The sequence below is a fragment of the Clavelina lepadiformis genome, chromosome 1, assembly GCF_947623445.1.
Source record: "Clavelina lepadiformis chromosome 1, kaClaLepa1.1, whole genome shotgun sequence".
NCBI lineage: Eukaryota > Metazoa > Chordata > Ascidiacea > Aplousobranchia > Clavelinidae > Clavelina > Clavelina lepadiformis.
In genome coordinates, this window is record NC_135240.1 from 26,875,794 (window position 1) to 26,896,009 (window position 20,216).

Here is a 20,216-nt window from a genome sequence, read left to right on the forward strand (position 1 = left end):
ATGCAATTAAGTTTAAATTCTATAAATCTACAAGATGTGCACAGAAGCACTGTTACTTAAGGATCCGCATATGCTGATATTTTGTGATATCCATGATTTCATTAGACGTCTTACATAATGGTTAAAATAAAGTGTGTTGATGAGTGATGGCCAATGAGAAGTCAGCATTGCCGGTGTTGGTTTTCAGTGTGGGGATTACCCTAGCCAATAGCGCGTTAAAAACTTACAGGTTGCAAGTTTAGGTTAGCCCAAATTGCAGGTGAAATTAGACTTTTATGGCCGAAAATTGCAGTCTTCACTTTAACGTTCTATTGCAAGAGTTAGAGATATGTTATTTTTTTAGAATCTCATGAAATAATAGCCTAAGCTTCAAGATGAGGAAACAAGATGCCTTCTCCAAATAAACTACATCACACGACTATGTTTCTTTCATTGTCAATGAATTATTTATAGTTTCAGTTTTCCTTGTTTACCAATTCCATCTTTATACCTTATTGTGTAGATTTTAATTCTTGTGAAATAAGATCACTGACTGCTTAATACAACGTCATCCAGTCTACCACCTGGCTGACACTCCATAGTTGAACATGGTGTCGTTTATTCTTATGTCTTAGTTGCTAAGAAAAGGAAAATGAAAGTGAACACCAGGAAAATGCATATGATGCGAATACAGAAATCATTACATACATACATGAATCCAAAGACATAGCAAACAGCAGAAATCAAAACAATATGAACACCAATATCTTAAAACATAAATCATACTGAGTACCGTAACTTTTGCAAATATTTAAAATAATACAAGATCTTAAGGTGCAAAACTTAACAATCCTTGGCATAAATAACAGATCACCACGCAGCTTTACGTGCTAGATTTATTAATGTTAACATTACTGTAGATTTGAATATGAACAAATATCAAAACTATCAAGAAGTTCATAAAAGATAAATTTCAAGATTGCCTCATCTACATTTATTGATTTGATTAACACCTAAACCAAAAATTTCAATGACAAGTGCGCTCCCTAGTGTGGACTTTCATATGAGTTTGCAAATGGGTGGTTCGTGAAAATGACTTGAAACAAATATCGCAATGGTGAGGGCGCTCTCCAGTGTGGGTTCTCATATGAGCATTGATAATGCCACTCTGTGAAAATGATTTGAAACAAACCTTGCATTGATACGGGCGCTCTCCAGTATGGATTTTCAAATGATTGCGCAAAGTGTTACTCTGCAAAAATGATTTGCAACAAACTTTGCATTGATAAGGGCGCTCTCCATTGTCGACTTTCATATGAAGCTGCAAATGGCTACTTTGCGAAAATGATTTGAAACAAATCTCGCATTCATAAGGGCGCTCTCCAGTGTGGACTTTCATATGACGCTTTAAATCGCTGCTGTCTGAAAATGATTTGCAACAAACCTTGCATTTATAAGGACGCTCACCACTGTGAACTTTCATATGACGTTGCAAATTGCTACTTAGTGAAAATGATTTGCAACAAACCTCACACTGATATAATCGTGTACCAGTGTGAGTCTTTAAATGTCTTTTCATGTTTGATTTTTTTGTAAAAGATTTAGCACAAACAGTGCAACAGAAATGCTTTCTTTTGTCGTTTTTAACAATTATTGAAGAACAATTAACCTTATTCCTTTCATTATTTGTTGTGTTTTTATCAGGAAATTCCTTAGCTGATATGTTATATTCAACATGTGAGTTTCTTTCAGTTAAGTTTTCAGAATCAACAATTTCATCTTCAAGTGTGGCATTTGCTTCATTCTCCGACTGAAGGACAATATTATATGACAAGGAAGTAATTGTGCCATCAGTCTCAGTCTGCAAAATAGGTGAAACTTTGCAATCTACATGAGGTATCCTTTCATTTATGTTTTCAGAATCAACAATCTCATTCTTGTGTGTGACATTTCCTTTATTCTCTGATTGAGAAACAACGTTATTTATCGCGGGAGAAATTGTGTATCCAGGCTCAAATTGTGAAACCTCCCAATCCTGGAGTGATAAACAGTCTTCTTCAAGATGAGGAAATACTGATGTTTTTTCTGAATGAACTTCTTGAATACAAATGCCGGTATCAGACTGTACATTTAATGGTTGCAATGTTTTCTCAACTTGCATGTCATTGTTCATGGTTTCAGCTTTCGTTGTTTCTGCAAAAAACTTTAAATACATGTTTTCCATGTTTTCTTGCATTTTTGAAAATTCCATCTTCATATCTTGCTTCATTGATTTTAATTCTTGTAAAATCAGATCACTGATTGCTTTCAAAACATCGTCAACTTGCATACCGCCTGGCAATGTTCCCTCTAATTTTTCACGAGTCTGAGCAAACACACTAACTCCCTGAGCGGTCCCTTGGACCACTGTGAGCAACGTCTGACGAGCCACGTGCGCACTGTGGCCATAATTATGCGTTTATTTTATTTTCAATTCAGGATGGAATTTTTTCTTGTGCGCAGCACAGATTTTCTGTGCGCGGAGACCGTGTCAGCAGTGCGCATTTGCGCTCGCGCGCAGCTTAGAGGGAACATTGCCGCCTGGATAATTAGACTCCATGGTGATGTATAACAACGCACTATAAAACTGCTAGCTGAAAAAAATAAGTTTGTCATAAGGTAAAAATGAAACACAGTATAATGTAAATGTTTATACTAATAACAATAACTAATTACAACAATAACACGGATCACAGAAATTTTCACCTGTAAAAAAACTGAAGGTGTGTAAGTTATTATGATGACAAGTCACTTAAGCAGCTGCATCAACTAACATCAAAACAATTATTACAGCGTTAGAAATTAGAATATTATAACAACTATATAATATTAAAAATGTAACTGACGTATTTATTCAATTCCTAAACTCTGGCTCAAAAAATAAAAAACATTTTTGAGACAATTCAGTGTTAATGTATGCATTACGCACACAGTAATGTGAGGTAGAAGTATGTACAGTACATTTTAGTATTTAATAGCTACATTATTTATTGCCTATTAGCTGCATTTTTCTGTTTACAGAAGTGCAATGCCTAGCCTAGCCCAAAAAGGTTAAACTTGACAAATTTGTTTCCTCGAATCAAATAAATCTGTAGCCAGCATTGAATTCTGGGCTTTCACTGAAATTCACACAACACTAGCAGTGAGAAATTTAAAATAACTTTGCAGTAAACTAAGTTCTGATGTTGTAGGCAAATAGGTCGAAGATTGTTTCTTTGTTGCATTTCAACGAAATTTTTTGGTAAGTGATATTATTACTTTCAACTTTAAATTATAGTTAAAAGTTAAAGTTCAATTTTGTTGTAATTTCCTCGACGATGTCAGCAACAAAGAAATATTTTTAAGCTTACTTCACGATAGCAATGAATTTGAGTACCCAGAAAGAAGCAAAGGAATCTTTATTACAAAGCAACCGCTTGTAAGATAGACTGGCAGTAACGACCACCCGAAAGTTTGTGATAAACGAGTGAACATTCACTATTACTTTACTTTTGCTTTATTGAGTAATCAGCTTCTGCTCAAGTAAGTTAAGAAATAAAACAACTCCGATAAACGACAAGTAAATGTAATTAACTACTTCAATGTATTCTTATTAAAGAAAAATGTGGATTCTATTCTATACTTCACGCTTTCAAGAAACTTTTATTGTCCATGTGTGTTACAGGTTGCTCTTTATTTAATGAGCATTCAGGGCCTGTCCCATTTTAAGTATGACAATGATTATATCGAGGTGATTGTGATGGTGAGTATGCTGCTGAATTCCATTCAATTTATTACTTTTCGAAGTAAAGATGACGGGTTCATGCTGCATTTTATTTGGGTAAACTTCATCTACAAATCATAAACAAATCTGATTGAATGCGCTATTTTTGTTACAATATTTACTTCTTTGGATTTTAGCAATAGGTTATCGTTAAATAGGTTCGATCATTGTTTTTTCGAAATCTTTGATTTATCTTTAATGCTTTTAAAATATTTTCAGTTTCCCACTTGGTTCTCCACGATTTAAGCTTTAGAGTTTTCCATACTTTTTACTAATCGTTTTTGCATGTTGTAGAATATATATTAAAATTCATGAGAGTAAATGCTTAAATGATTGCTTTCTACTTAAAAATATTGTGCGTTTAACTTTGGAAAGTATGCTTTCAATTTTTTTCAAGAGTTTGTTGAAAAATCCATTTTATGTACCAAAAATGTTAGATGGATTGAAAGATATACTCTGTTTCAGGTAATTGTTAATTGGATCTACGCTAAATTCCATATTCAGAAAACACATTCTTTTTTTGTATATTAGTATAATGTATGAATCTATAATTATCATAATACAATATTGACGTACTATATAATATAAACGGTATGATAGATGGAAAGTAATCCTGTACCTGAAATCAGCTCCTAGTTTTAAGTGGGTACAATAAGAAACTTTTAACTAAAAATGCTCCCGTTTAAATTCATATCATAAATGTGAATTGCACTAATAATTTCTTTTCTTAACGCATATAACTAACTTTGTAATGTGTCTGTAAAACAGCAATCAATAAAATGAATCGAAAGTGATGAAGAATCTCATAAACACATACCACAGTTTACATGCGATTAATCTTGTCTATGGCTGTTTTCGTACTAGTGGAAAAGTAAATATGTAAAATGTTTGCCACCAACTCTGTGAATTTGGTAACCGTTACTTTCTGTTTTACAACCACTTTATTTTTACAGCCAGTTTTACAAACAGAGACAGCAGAGAGAGACGAGTATGGGGAAAAAGATAGGCAAAACATTGGATCAACCGTAGCCTTACAAAAAGTCAATCATTTACAGGCTAAGGAACCATAAATTTTGTAATGTGTGCATATTTGCATATCGTACACCTGTTTGCGATCGCAGGCTTGACCGTTTCAGAAAGAGTTTCATTTAAAGGAGCAATGTTTCGAGAACATGTATATGTGAAAATTATTTTCATTGTAAGCGTATTGTCCATCAGCCTGTCCGTAATTTTATTAAAGAGAATAAGAAACCACCATGAAGTTATCTCCAATACAGGTTCTTGCAATTATAAAACTAACTTACCGATAAGGAATGTTTACTGTAGCCTATTACTGATAAAAATTTGTTAAGCCTTGAAATTAGCTTTTGATGGGATAATAGCCTATATGTACTGTAAAGTATTACTGTATTTACAGTAATGTGTATGAGTTTAATACATTTTGCAGAACCGACTTATTTCAGTGCAAACAAAAGCCTTGAAAACCAACTAAAGCAAAGAGAAACAAAGATTCTGATTCACACAGGTTTTGGCAGTTATTAAAATTACTGATAAGGTTTAGGCACAAGCAGCACATTTTTTCTGTTTCATGGATATAGATAAAAAGGCTGGAAAAATGTATCCGGCTAATAGCCGCTAACAGCTAAAGGTTCTCAGAGATTAAACATTTTGTTAGCCATTAGCCGGAAGCGTACAAGTAGAAGAGAATTTGGGCAAAATCTTTGGTAGTTCTTTGACTAGCAGAAATGTGTTGCTTTATTAATTATTTTAATGCTTGACTAGTTTGTTTCTCTAGTAAACTTCGGAGTCTATAGCATGACATATGTTGCTAATACACCATGTTTTATAACACCTTTCAAGACTAAATAATAGTTTTGCCTGCAATTAACAACCAGCTGACGGCTAAAGAAAATCGGTTAAATTCCCAGCCATAATAGATAATAGTGTGTCTTTGAGATTAGATTTTGGTGGAAATATTGTAAAGACAAGTGTTAACACAGTAAAGTATTAACAATGTGTATGAGTTACATACTTTTGCAGGACCAACTGATTCCAGCACAATCAAAAGCCTTAAAAACAAGTTAAAGGAAAGAGAAACAACGATTAAAGAAATTGCAGAGTTCAAACAAAACAATCCCGGAGTAAGTACAAAAGTATTTCACAAATTAATATGATATGAAAGTATTCAACACAAACAAAGAATATTTCTAACATTGTTAACTTTACAATTAACATTGAAGTTAAGAATACTAACATTAGCATTGAAATTAACATCAACCCAAAGTCAAATGTTAGTATGATGTAGTCACAGGTAAAGGCACAGTGCGTTCAAACTACAGTAAGCGTTGTATAAAGTTAATAAGCTTAACCAACATCACAAAGCTATCTGCAAAGTTTTCTGAAGAGTTTGTAACATTTTTACAGTCAACTCTGTAAATCTCAGGTGAAACAACTTCCCAAAGTAATTGGGATCGGTGTAAAAAAATGTGGAACAGGTGGCGTTATAAGCTTTCTTGCAAACCATCACCCATTAATCAAAGTCCCGTGGCAAGTTCAGACTGAAACCTTTTTCTTTGGGAGCAGCAGAACTAAAGGAGGACCAGATGCTTACAGGTTAAACACGTTTTTCAAGCACTTACGTCCATATTTTTATGGTTTTGTATTCAATATGAGATGTGTAATGAACTCTTTCTACTCAACAAACGTTTTAAAACACTATCTTTGAAACAGCAATCTAACGTTGCAACTACAACTAACACAGTAAAGCACCACTTGTTAAAAAATAAATTGTTAAGAAAAGCAACAAAACTGGAGTTCTAAATGTTGAAGAAATTTTCTTTTTTATTCTCAGAGCCTTTTTTCCACCAACCAACAGCATGGAACTGGGAATGGAAAAGACACCAATTTACTTCGTTCACTCCGATCTCGATATACCTTCAGCCATCAAGAACATGGTACCTGAGGCAAAGTTACTGTTAATCGTCTGCGACCCGACAAAAAGATCTTTCTCTGATTATACTCACGAGGTGGGTGTCACATAAGCACTAATGCAGTTTACAACGTTGTCCATTGCAAAGCGAAATCTTACATCATTGTACGTATATGTTTTATGTAGAGAGTGCGGCTTGATCTTTACAACGATCAACTGATTGCAAAGTATAACACATTTGAAGACTATGTCAACGAGTACTTGCCGAAAGTGCGACTACTGTTGCAAAAAAGCCAGAATAACCTCACAAGTTACCAAGATGACCTAAAAACACAAAATATGCTCATCAAACTCCGTAGCACAGATCTCGCGGCAACCTTGATAAGCACTGGTCTGTACATATACCACATTCAAAGATGGAAAAAGCTTTACAACGAATCAAATTTACTAGTTATTGATGGAGAGAATTTTAGAGAAGATACTGGAGCCGTTATAGAAAATATTCAAGATTTTCTCGGGATTCCTAAGCTTCTATGGAAAGAAGATTCTGTGAAAAACCCAGACACGGGTTTCTACTGTTTCAGAAAATTTACCGAGAAACATTTGAATGAATCGTACGTGGAAACTGAAGACGAATTAAAAACTTCGTTAAAATGTCTGGGCAAAAGCAAAGGACGAACACGAAATGGAGCAAAACACGCATCACCAGAAACTTTAGAAAGATTAAAGCAGTTTTATAAACCTTACAACGAAGCTTTTTATCGCGAGATGGGTCAAACATACAAATGGTTGTAATTTTACTGAATTGGTCGGTTGACAAGTACAAGTAGCCTTCGTCGATTTTGTAAATTACCGCTCACCGGTTCACCTAAGCAGCAGTCTCTATTACAACCGTTCTCGAAAAATATCACTTGGGCAGCTGTTGCTCATTTTAACTCATACTTGAGTAAGAAGTATGACATGTGTGTAAATTTTCCTGTTTTAGTTTTTTTTGCTATATTTAAACCTATAACTATTTTCGTATAGTAACAAAAATCGTAATGTTTTCTACACTGTAGTTTACTCAATCTGTATGGATAGATCTATATGGTTTACAATGCACATAAACAGTATGTAATAATCTGATCAAAGTTTTTGCTCACATCATAGTGTTGCTTTCCTAGGTTATAACAGTAGCTTTATACAAGAAGAAAAGTAGTTCCCGATGTTGTAAAGTTGTATCAAGTATTTCAGTCCTGCCCCAATAACCTATGCAGTTTTAGCGATGACTCACGTATGCTGTAAATTACTGTAGCGTTTTCAATGTTTTGCTTAAAATTGTTTAGCAATGTTTATAACTTATTTTTGGTAAGCAATTCTGAAAATGTGAATCGTGAATGTACATAAAAGGTTTTACTCCTTTAGACACGAATAAAACTTGACAATTAATAAGATACAGAAAAGAATCTGAAAAAGCTCTTGCTTATCACGTCAGCAATTTTTGTTTGTGCGTTAATGTTTCACACTTAGAAAAGTCAACAGTTTATGCGCAATTAAATCCTGCAGGTGTTAAAATTCACACAGTGTTTGCGGTGAATCCAACTATATGCTGTGGTGAGAACTTCCGTTACTTAAACCTTCAACAATTATTGAACCATGTACTTTTGCTTGCTTAGGAAGTGGCAAGGCAAACAAATTTCAGCGCACAACATACCATCAGCTGTAGCCTACAAAATGGTCTAAAACACACATCACTAGCGTCATGACTGCTAAGTCCAATAGCTAACAATTTTTGCAACACGAAATTTTTAACTCTTGCGAGTTGTTACGACGACAGAGTAACTGGAGGAACTAAACTAAGTTCTGGTCAGGTTCTACTATATCTAGTCAATCTCTGTGGAAAAGGTCATCAAATGTGCGGTTGTGTCTTCCTTCTGTTAAGTAGCCTACGCGTCGTCCGCTGCTCACTGCAAAACAACTTAAAAAGCAACATACGGGTTTACCGGAACAACTTAGCGGCTAAACTGTAAATGTTATTTCTGTTCACAATAGCAATCCTTGTGCTTGATTGGACTAGTCTTCAAAACAAATCCGGCAAACGATGCAAATTATATTTACAAGAATATTAACATGCCTTTGATGCCCATGTTTAGCCGATTTTTTTTCGTTTTGTCTCCATGTTTTATACGTCTAAGCGTTTATTCTTGTCGTTGCAGGACAGCTGTTCTACAAACGCAAATTTGTGCAATTTGCAACACTTCCCGTTCAAAGTGATACAAATCAAGCGCCGGCTATTGCCTCTATTTGTGATGTCTATGAATGGGGAAACATCGCAATAGGTGGCTGATTGCCTGCAAGTATACCAGAGCCAAGTTAGCAAACTGTTCGCAAGTTTTACTTAAGTTGCAATTATCCCACTTCAGCAGCTTTCAGTAACTTGCTGTATCTCAGAACTTTAATATCACAATAAACTATATACTGTAAAAACTTTTTAATACGTCAGAATTATAAGTTATAGACAAAGCGACTCTTGAAAAGCAAACTAAAGTTTTATCGTCGCTCTGGACAAACTTTTAAAGAATTATTGCACAAAAATGTTAAAGTATTAGTTGTTTTGTACCATTATCAATTCAAACTTTGTGCAGGGGGCTACCTTGATACACCTTACGGCACGTCGGTGCCGATTGAAAGCAATGCTGATTGCAATGTAGCCTGCGGAGGCGCCGTCTATCCGAGGATGATGTGTCTGGGTTACCCTGGAGAAGGCTGAATAATAATTCTTGCCAGATTCATAAACACAGAGCTTAGTTACTGTTTCTATAAGTTATATTCGACGTTAGAAGCTGAATATAATGAGCTTTGATTATAATTTAAAGATTACAAAATCGCAAAATTATTTTCAGGGCAACCGGTCCAATGAGGCAAAGAGATTCATGGCATTGTATCCTGGGATATTGGGTGTGCTTACTCAGGTGTCTGTACGAGGTGTATTCCAGGTGTTTATACATGCGTGGCTCACTGCGTAATTTAGATAACTTCTTTCATTGAGTAAAGTATAAAGCAAGGGTTGAATAAACACGTCAACTCGGCCTTGATTGAGACCAAATGCCAACCGACAAAAACAAACGAGTACGTACGTGTTGGTTTTCTAAATTGTAAACAACGCAGAAAGTGAGAAGCTGAGATTCTATTTTGCGCTGTTATCGCCGTACCATGTAGGATCAGCAGCTAGGGATCCCTGAAATGTTCCATACGAAAGCAGAAGAGCCAGGCAAAAGTTAGTGTACTTAACGAGTGTCCATCACTAGATCAAATGCTTTGGGGATGTAAATTGTGCCATTCGTGCCACTGTCAAACGTGGGCGGGTCAGGATCTGCCGGATTAAGGCGGACAAGAAATTTCTGCATTATGACAACCAAAGTAAGAAACATTTCCATCCGGGCCATCTGCTCGCCCAAGCATGCCCTCGCGCCAACAGAAAACGGCATCACGTGTTTCGAGTGACGAAAACAGCCATCGTCGTCCAAGTGGCGCTCTGGTTTAAATTCCCACGGGTCCTTCCAGATTGCTTCGTCATAATGCAGTTGCCACAAGTTAATGAACACCTAGCATAACGTCAAACAAAATAGGTTAAAGGTAATATAAACTGAAATTCTAATAGTAGACCTTATCCTAGTTATCTCATTTTAAAAACCATTGTAACTAACATGAATATTTGCTTACAACTACTAACACATGCTTGTCCTACCTTGGTATCTTTCGGAATATGATAACCTCTGATTTCTACATCTTGCGTCACTCTACGTGGCAGCGCCAGTGGCGTCACAGCCTTGAACCGTAGAATTTCCTGCAATGTGGCGCATATGTAAGGAAGATTGCTTCGATGGGTCATACTGGGCACACCGTCTCTTCCTAGAGGAACAAACACGCTCAACTTTAATCTTATGTTTGAATTTTAAGATACTGTATAGTCATTATTGCAGAAAATTCAGTATAAGCTAGCCCTGTTTCTAAAATGCAACACTACAGTAGTAAGGATCATTCGCCAGCATGCCTCGGCAGACTTGAAAAACAAGTCATGGTTGCCAAGAACCGCAAGAAGCCAGGTGGGAAAATAATACCGATATTCTGGCTCGGTCACAATTTATTACCAAACGGCGGACATGGTGTGGGACCGCTAAGGTGTTAGAAGTGCTATTATCCCGGCCATAAGAGAATATAACAGTTTTTAAAGATTGAAAAAAAGCGTCACAAACAGAACGTAACGAAAACCAGGCGTTACAGGATTAGATGTTTCAAATAATTTTAAAAGCTTCAGGCACAAGCCGTTTACCCAGAACTTTATCAATCTCTTCCTGGCACTTTCGTTGGGCGTCTTGTTTGATGGCAAGGCAAAGTAGAGCCCATCTCATGGACGATGCTGTGGTTTCGGTCCCAGCAATGAAAAAATCAAGAAATAGACCAACGTCATCCTGAAACAAACTATTCAACTATATGAGGAGTCTGGAGACGCGTTTATGAATTAAAAAGTGAAAAATTATCTGAATAATTCCACCAAAGCAATAAGCTCTAGTATATTTTCCATTCTTAATTAAACAATGTTTTGATCTTACCCTATCTCGTAATGGCTTTGTACCTTTGATGAAATTATTATGGACGTCCTTACGCCTGAATCTTCTATATAGGCTACTTTAAATTATACTTTAATCGTTTAGGACCTAAACGATTAAAGTGAACCTAACCTAAAGTTTAGGTTATAACCTTCGGGATATTTGGTTCAATTTCTTCAAGTTCTTTTACCAGATATTGGTCCACCACGTCTCTGATATCGTTCTGGTCAAAGCTTGATCGATGTTCCTCGATGATTTGTCGAATATGTTCTTATAAAACAAAGAACACAAAACATGAAAACTCATTATGTGTACATTATACAGCTCTCGTACCCAGCATACTACAGACTTACAGCGTGCATGTAACATGCAGTATACATGCGTATAAAGTTAGCAACTTACGTTAAAGCGTTTTCTCACCGTTTATTGCGCTCAATTGTTTCCTTGACGACTCGACGTGAGTTGAAAACGGAGGAAATGGAGCGTAACATAAGGTCGGAACAAAGGTCAGCACCATGGTCATCCAATGGCTCGCCAATTTAAATCTTTGAATAACAAATAATGTTGACATAAACAATGCAGTAATGTGTGAATCCTTCAGTCATATTCGTGAGCAAATTACGCAATTTGTCATCTAACATAACTAAATAATTATGCTGTCAGACTCAGAAAATATATTATGCAATTTTTGGCATTGTAAGTTTTGTTTTAAAAAAAACTTACTGGTCTCCCAGATTTTTAACAATCTCTCTGAATTTTTCGTCGTCATAATCAAATCTCCTTCCAAAAACGACGCTACAAAGGATGTTGGCTGCGGAAGTTGTCAGAAATTGCTGAAATAAATAATGTTTTTCACTTCGATTCTCCGCTGAGGTTCAACGCGAGCAAAGCAGCTGCTTAGGAATGGAGACTATTTGTGGGACCTTGACCAGCACTCAACGTTATAAGCCCTGATTGTCTGATTTGCACTTATTAATTGTCACGTATAACCAACGTGGAGAATGTACAAGTAATTTTAATGCCACAGAATCTTGACTTTTTTGCGTGGACTCCTTAACCACAATTGTATCTCATTATAAGGCTAGAAATTTTGGTCACCAATAACACCTTTACTCAATTTTCTGAGCTATTGCAATATATAGCATAGGCTACTGTTAAAGCAGCGATAACCTTACCTGGATATTAAAAGGCTTTCCCTTTTGATTCTGAATTTCTTGTGAAAAATATCTCAGTTCTTCAATAATTCTTGTTTCTATTTTCTGTTTACTAAAACTTTACAAAACATTTCCAACAATTAAAGTGAATTGATTGACAATTGAAACAAGCTATCAGCAAAGCGTAGGCCTACCATGCAGCAGATTGTACCTTTTCATGGCAGCAGAACCAAACTGTCGCTGACGTTTCCACTTTGGACCGCCGATGTTAAAGACGATACCGCCACTTTTTCCTCTGGCGATGTCGTAAAATAGTAGATGGGGCCTCCCGTGGAACTGTTCACTATACTTCACCAAGGTCTGAAAATGTTTCACTGCGTTACATACTTCGACTACCAAGCAGACTGTTTCTGGCGGTAGATTTAAAACATTCAAAAATACCTCTATTATGAGGTCATAATCATGAATAACAATCCACTTTTGCCAACCCATTGGCAGAGAAATCAAAGGACCGTATATCTTCTTCCATTTTGCAAAATCACGTTCAGGATACTGACTCAGATATGGTAGAACCCCTAATATCGGAAACCCTCTGGGGCCTGGTGGGTAATTTGGTGGCTTTCTATACCATAACCAGGTCATAAGACAAATTAAACAGGTCACTAAGCCCACAGTTGAAAACGCATAATCCAACAAGGTGACCCAACGGTATCTGAATAAATCCATTTTCACAGATTTTGCTGCTAAAAAACTTCTCTTCCTTTTCCAATTCTTATCACTATTTTAAAATGTTCTGATTGTCTACCGAGCTAAGTTCGCCTTGTCACCCTACCACCCGAAACAACAAATAACCTTTTGCACCATAAAATCTATAACCAACGAGGCGTGACGTTTTTTGACGGGTTCTAGGTTTGATGACTGTATTCATTCAGCATCATTGTCCACGACATTTAACACATTGCACGTTTAAATCCCTCGGGGCTTTGGAGGTTTTTCCAGTTCATTGATTGCCTGTGCACGTATTTCTTGATCTTGTCATACCATTCTACTGTACAAGATCAAGATCACTCTTTTCGCTTCAATACAACACGGTGTCATCACTAACATTTAGAAGCATTGGATCACGTGATAATGTCATCTATTGAAGATCATTTTTAGCTGTCGTTAAAACCGAGCGCGTTTTGTTCGAAGCGTAAGTCGTTTGCGGAAATTACCCGGGTCGATATTTACACGCAAAGCAACGTAATTTCCTTTGTAGTTCGGTTTATGTAATCACCAGGTTAAATACTTGATACTAATAATGTTATTGCTATAGATAACCATTTGAATGCGCCGGAAACTACATTTTGTCCTTTACAAAATAACAACAATCAAATTATAAAGGATTCGGCTTTTCTTATTACACGAGAAACAATAGTATGTAGGTCACCAATTCAGCACTGCGCTTCAACACAGCAATATACTGTAGGACAAAACATACAAGACAAGACATTCAAAGTTTTGTTTTTTTGCTTTTCCACCAATCAGCGAAAAACACAATGAACATTAAAATGAAATTTAGGAAAACCTTTCAAAGATTGACGACTGATGGATGATTGATGGGTGGGTGACGGACGAGTAACAGATGATTGATGGGTGAGTGACGGATGACCTAACCGTACCTCTTTCGAACATTTCTTGGGATATAGCCGAGACAAGTCTCCTCACACATCCTTTCGTACAAAAACTTCTTATCTCGATCCACAAGCTCCTCGAAGTAATCCGCCCGGAGGTAGTTGACCTCATGAGGAAGAGTGGCGATGTTAGCTAATTCTGATGACGTAGCATCCGGTCCCGCAGCAATGACTATAAAGCGACCGTGACCCCGGATAACCTCTGAAGCTTCTTCCACAGTAAAGTCATCCGGAGAACCTAGTGTGTGACAAATTTTGGGTTTTGGGTTTTGACAATAATAATTTAATCAATTGCTAAATTATTTTCAACAGTTTGAAACGAAACGTTTATGACATTCAAGCTTGTTCAGTTTTTTCAAACCAAATTATTCCAGTAATATTACCAGTAGTTATAAGTACAATGGTATTAGGGACGTCAACTCTGTCACCAAGTCGCCCCTCGAAAGCATTTTCACCAACCCAAGCCAACGCTTCTCCGGTTTTTCTTCCATAACCTGAAAATCGATCGTTTAATATTTTGCATTTTAGCAACTGAACGACCCAGTTAAACGTGCATTTAGACAACCTCGCATGGGCATCATGTTTATGGCTCTCTCCAGGGCTTCATGGTTGTCGTACGTGTCCAAGTACCAGGTCCCTTCATTGGTGAACAACTTGCTGTTGTAAGCTGTGAGGGCGACTTGAACTCGATCCTGAAAAGTTTAACAGAATTTAGCGTTAACGTCTTCCGTTTTTACCATAAACAAACTAAATGTTTTTAGTCTAATTAGGATGAAACCAAAATAGAAAAGGTGTTTAGGCGTTAAAAAATTTCCTACGTGTCGTTACATACGATGTACACAATTCATTAATGCCAAAACTCGCTTAAACCTTTAAAGAATAATCGTGTTAATCGCATAAGTTACATTCGTATAAACACATACATATATACAAATTAAACACATGAAATCGCTTCTAAAGTTAACCAATTATCTAGATTAAGGATACGCAAGAATAAAATCTCAAACTACACCTAAAATTTCAGAAATCTAAGTTTGATTCAGAAAGGACACGACCTAGCGAACCAAGATGTTGCTTGTAATTATAAAAAAATTCAGCACTTACTGATGACACGGGGAAGTAACTGACCAATAACTTGACAAAACTTCGAATGTTTGAAAGATTTCCAACTCCAATTGATTGATCGATGTCAACAATGAACCAAATATCCTGAGCGTAGGAGGACGGACAACCTTCGCCTGAAATATGTTTCATTAATTGCTTTAAAATGTACAGAATGAGGAAAAAACAAGTCATTATTGTAAATTAATCACCGAGTTGTGTTCACTCAGCTTGTCAAAATCAGCGCTTTAAGAAATTTGCAGAAAGCAACTGACTGCGAAAATGTTAGCCATGATAATCCCGCCGTTTAATTAAATGTCACAAGTTTTCCAGCCATTGACACATGTGCTCATCATAATAATAATCCCGTTTTTCCAAACAAACCAGTTTTTAGCTAAGTGTTTTGAAAAATTGTACTAAAGGCTAAAGATGAAAAGCTTTGAACCCGCCAAACAAGGTACAAGCAAACTAATTGGAGTTTACGTTCATTTTTGTGGGAATGTAAAATCTTCTAAAATTAAATCTTTTTAGTGTGGGCTTTTTCTCGAAAACAAGACAGCTTTCAAAAAACCAATAAAAATATTTGGTTCAAATTAAAAGATATGGGTTCTACTGTAACATTAAATGAATAAAGTTATGCTGCCAATAATAATAAAACGCACAGCATTCTGGGTCTGAGTCGTCCCAATTTCCAACAGCGTTGCATTTCACTTTTTTGTCTCCTTTTATTTGAGTCCCTGGCGGACACAGGAATGTGCATTGGTTAGGATGTTTGCTTTTTCCCGCTGTGTTCCTGCATTGAGCTTTGAGTGGAGGTCTCTGATCCAGATGCAAATCTCTTACACGACAAAACGGTACCCGGCTCGGAGGATAACAGAAGCGCTCGTTTTCTTCATTTATCTCGAGAACTCTGTAAAATTTAAGTTGGAGAAATAAATGACCAAGTATTAAGCAAGTGCGCAATTGACTTGACATGGGAACATTTTACCTTGATTTAGCCAAGCAACAAAAATCTCTAGTAGCGTTATAGATGATGTTTTTGCAACAAGATTCGCCCTGTCTGTACGGGGCCCCGTTTCTGTCCCCGGCCGGGCAACACCCAATATTTTGGCTAACTACAGGAGGTTCTTTTGGTTTCCCAGGCCTAACGGGTTTGACGGGCCGTTGAATTTCGACTCTTAAAGTGTCGGTCATGTCCATCGGCTCACCCTCACTGTCAGTGACACTGGTCACTCGGCCCTTGTCATCGATGACGTTGACCAGCATTTCCTCCACCACGCTGATGACGTTTCCCTCGCGGTCAACGACCTCATTGACCGGTTCCTCGCCGGGTGACTCGGTTGGTTTGGGCTGGACTGTGACGGAGTTGCCGTCTCTGTCAATCGTGTCAATCATGTTCCCGTTTTCGTCGACCACGTTGATGATGACATTTTTGTCTTCAGTGTGTTCGGCGACGACGGCGGGGATGATAATGGCGGTTGGTTTGGGAGGTCTTGGCTTCCGGGTGGGGGGCGGTGGTTCACAGATCAGGTTCCCTGGTGATTGCATTTTTGGGTTAAAATAAACTCAAGTGTTCCAGGTAATTTCATAATAGAATTTACTTCATTTTGCTCAAACAAGCAAGGTCAATAAAAATGTAAAAGTTCTCAAATCATAATTTTACCTGGCAACAATTCTTCCCCTATGATGGAAAAGACAAAAAAGAAATATTAGATAAAAATTTGCAAAACTTTGGCACCACTTTAATAAATGATGTTTCTGTGAGATTAAATCTGTTTAACTTTTTATGATTCTACCAACACAACAAAAGTTTTAAACAGTATACTGAATATTTGAGTCATACCAGAGAGTATACCCATCTTGGATATGAGGAGATGACGTCATAGTACGTCATACAAAGTGCAAGCTATACACACCACACATGCAATGACACCAATTTTTACCTAACAGAAGAAAACTGTTAATCAAGCTTACAAAACAAACCAGGAAGTAACGTAATAACATACTTAACATTGGGGCCAAATCCCCGAAAGTTAGGATGATGTCATGTGAACAATGGCAATGGCTTATCATTGACATCAAGCCAGTTGTTACATTGTTCTGTAGTGGCCTGGGAGCCACTTTCAATACCAATATATCATTCGTGGGAAAGTATTCGCCAGTTGTTTATTGAAATGTTGTTTGTTGATGAAACTGCAATTGTCGCTTAATATTTGGAAACTTTCTCTAAATAACGTTATGTGAAAGCGCCGTTTAGTACGTTACCAGGTGATTTCATAACATCCGAGTTTTAACTGTAAATAATCCCCATTGCCCAACGCTTTATTTTATCGTTCGCGTATTCTGAAATGTTTGTGTATATTGTGTTGAATATTTCCGCTCACATCGCTCCGCTTTATAAACTCGAGCTGATACGCGAGTAACCGCTCAGACAAAGATGTAGAATCGTACGAACGTAATGTTAATGTAAATGGTGAATGTTAAGTTTGTGATTGTGTAATAATCGGAACCTGTACAGTTCCTACAATAAAGGATTGTTTCTGATAAACTGTATCTGTTAATCGTAAGAGCTTTCGGTTAGTAAACGTTAGGTTAGAGAATTCTAACCGCACGCAACCACGGAGTCAGATCATTAATTCGGCAGGTAAATTAAGTCCGAATATCATAAGATAAACAGTGCAAGTCCTCTGCAGTTCTACGATGATCAAACTAACTACCATAATTACGGCATTAAACATTTCCAGAAAACAGAGCAATGACGTAGGTCATGACGACGACTTTCAGTAAAAAGTATGCTGGTGTGACGTCATCATACAATTAACACCACAACTGAAAAATTTGATGCAGAATCACTGGTACCAGCATTCTGAAAACGCGGCATAATGCGCTTGATGAAAAGCGGCAAGATTGGTTTTCGTGATGTCTTATGATCTAAACGGGCGTGGTACTGTCGTGACCTTTCGTGAAATGAAACGAAGTATAAAAAATAGCTAAGCGCATAAGCTTAAGCATTTCATACCTTCTTCATTTATATTAAGTAGGTCAGCCGTCACAATTTCAAAAAGAAAACATTCATTCGGTTACGCTAATAGGGCATTACATGTACCTTTGTAAACTTCTATGTTCATGAAACTTATTGGGTTAGTTGGGTTAAAAATTATTGGTTATTTTGCTTTCGGTTGTTTCAAGCCAAAAAGTTTAACGACAAAAGGAATTCATTTATAACAAGAGTACAAACAACAAGAAATGTTTGTCTTGTCTCTCAGACAACGGATAGGAATAAGCAAGCAAAGTAAAGATAGAGTTTCTAATGTGGTTAAAATGTTAGTATTAAAAAATTCCACCAAAAACATTACAGTTTCAAGATATTTAATTCAAGCGGTTTTACCTTGGATGGCGTCGAACGGAATCCTCTCTGTAATACAACAACATTAATTTGTGTGCGCAAAGCTTCAAGTTGAAAGTTGTGTTTCTAAAGCTTCTTGCATAAGTGATACATACCATCATTGAAAGCGGGTCCAAATGGAACTGCAAAAGAAAATGCAACCATTCGTATTTTGAAGGGACACTTCTGCAGTTTAAATTGTAAATTTTATTTAAATATTTGATAGTAACTGAAAGGTCAAATCATTACAAGTAAGTTAAACTTTTATAAAGTAACTTTTCACAAGTTTTCTAAAAAAATTACGAGTAAAGATAAAATATTTACCGTCTTGAAGGACGCCAGGAGGATCTTGAGGCAACGGTTCTTAAGAAATAAAAATATTTTATTATTTGGTGAAATTTCACGACATGATAACAAAATAACATGAACAAAATTGGAGGTTATGTTTAATTGGTTATCTGTTACTTTTCACCGAGCGGATTGTGGTCGGCGAGGACCGTTATAGCTATTCTTATAAAGAATCGCGCCCAAGGCTACAGTCTCACAAAACGTCAGCTCTGAAAACAAGTTTTTCGACATTTTCAAAACCTGATCAAAGCGAGATAAAAATCTTTTGGTAACCAAATGACCACTGAAATAGTAGCCTACTATAGGCTGCATATTCTAAGAGTGTATACGTCTCCTCGCATAGAGTTTTGCAAACCAACCACTTTTCCTATGTCTGAAGTTCCAGGTTAAGACGTGAGCTGAAAAACATTTCACTCACCGTTTGCAGCCCTCTTCACGATATGATGACGTCTAATCTCCTCATCTTCGTGGAAGGATGAACGACGAAGAAGAAAAAAGATGGCGCAAGTCGAGACGAAGATTACAGGGAGAATAAATCTCTTTGTCTTGCGTCTTAAACGCATTGTGACGACAAAATCGACGAAGCTCGCCTTTTTGCAATTCTATTTGATTACGATTTATTTTAGAACAACTCCTAAAATTAAATCCTATATTATTAGGAGTTTTATAATAACTGTGGTTGACCAGTTTAACTAAAAATCTGCTTAAAATTTCGGTTTATTGAAATCTAATTATTTTAATCTATATAGGTTAAAAAAAAGAAATATGAAACGTGCCTGTGGTAGAAAAGTTTAATGGTCATTATTTATAACTTCCACTAAACTTCGATTATGTCAGAAACACTACACATTTTTTTAAGTTAAAGTATTTTAAAGTGTCCAAATGCACTCTGTGCTTTGCATTTACTTCGTAATATCTCACTTCCTACGTGATAAAGTACAATGCGCTGGCGACTGTTATTTAAATTTTAAGCAACGTATTTTTTAGTTCTTGAACCATTTCGCGTCAAATTCATATTTTCCATATTTATCAAATGCTTAATTTTTATTTGGAGATAAATATTTTTATATTGTTCATACTCTTCAAAACAAGTTGATAAAATGAAGCTGAACAGGTTTTTCATCCAACGGATAATGAAATGCCCTTTGATGTCGATAGTTTTACATGACAGGAATGTCGTTACAGACCGGCCACTCTCTGGCTTTAAATTGCTATAGTATTTTTTAATGATTAAATAATCGCCTTCGGTGATACGG

The 20,216-nt window shown here is 36.5% G+C and overlaps 4 protein-coding genes across 5 annotated transcripts; 1 reads left to right on the forward strand and 3 right to left on the reverse strand.

The window, feature by feature from the left end:
* Positions 1–581: 581 nt before the first annotated feature.
* Positions 582–2,308, reverse strand: LOC143444186 (uncharacterized). Its single transcript, XM_076943330.1, has one exon. The coding sequence runs from the start codon at positions 2,306–2,308 to the stop codon at positions 1,007–1,009; it is 1,302 nt and encodes a 433-aa protein (XP_076799445.1). The 3' UTR covers positions 582–1,006.
* Positions 2,309–4,859: 2,551 nt separating this feature from the next.
* LOC143444185 (heparan sulfate glucosamine 3-O-sulfotransferase 2-like) lies at positions 4,860–8,143 on the forward strand. Of its 2 annotated transcripts, XM_076943328.1 has the most exons (6): positions 4,860–5,058; positions 5,229–5,306; positions 5,822–5,922; positions 6,225–6,394; positions 6,633–6,807; positions 6,897–8,143. In XM_076943328.1, the coding sequence occupies exons 1-6, from the start codon at positions 4,860–4,862 to the stop codon at positions 7,503–7,505; spliced, it is 1,332 nt and encodes a 443-aa protein (XP_076799443.1). In that variant the 3' UTR covers positions 7,506–8,143. The 2 variants fall into 2 exon arrangements, with proteins under 2 accessions (XP_076799443.1, XP_076799444.1); XM_076943329.1 differs by lacking the exon at positions 5,229–5,306.
* A 1,545-nt stretch (positions 8,144–9,688) lies between these two features.
* On the reverse strand, positions 9,689–13,579 carry LOC143444184 (cytochrome P450 2U1-like). Its single transcript, XM_076943327.1, has 9 exons — positions 12,895–13,579; positions 12,665–12,813; positions 12,475–12,571; positions 12,023–12,132; positions 11,720–11,844; positions 11,451–11,569; positions 11,023–11,161; positions 10,438–10,601; positions 9,689–10,294 (listed from the first exon to the last, which is right to left on the reverse strand). The coding sequence occupies exons 1-9, from the start codon at positions 13,177–13,179 to the stop codon at positions 9,977–9,979; spliced, it is 1,506 nt and encodes a 501-aa protein (XP_076799442.1). The 5' UTR covers positions 13,180–13,579; the 3' UTR covers positions 9,689–9,976.
* Positions 13,580–13,828: 249 nt separating this feature from the next.
* Positions 13,829–19,656, reverse strand: LOC143444183 (uncharacterized). Its single transcript, XM_076943325.1, has 11 exons — positions 19,379–19,656; positions 18,937–18,975; positions 18,729–18,755; positions 18,616–18,642; positions 16,891–16,908; positions 16,216–16,762; positions 15,890–16,137; positions 15,231–15,364; positions 14,692–14,818; positions 14,510–14,620; positions 13,829–14,364 (listed from the first exon to the last, which is right to left on the reverse strand). The coding sequence occupies exons 1-11, from the start codon at positions 19,521–19,523 to the stop codon at positions 14,105–14,107; spliced, it is 1,683 nt and encodes a 560-aa protein (XP_076799440.1). The 5' UTR covers positions 19,524–19,656; the 3' UTR covers positions 13,829–14,104.
* Positions 19,657–20,216: the final 560 nt, after the last annotated feature.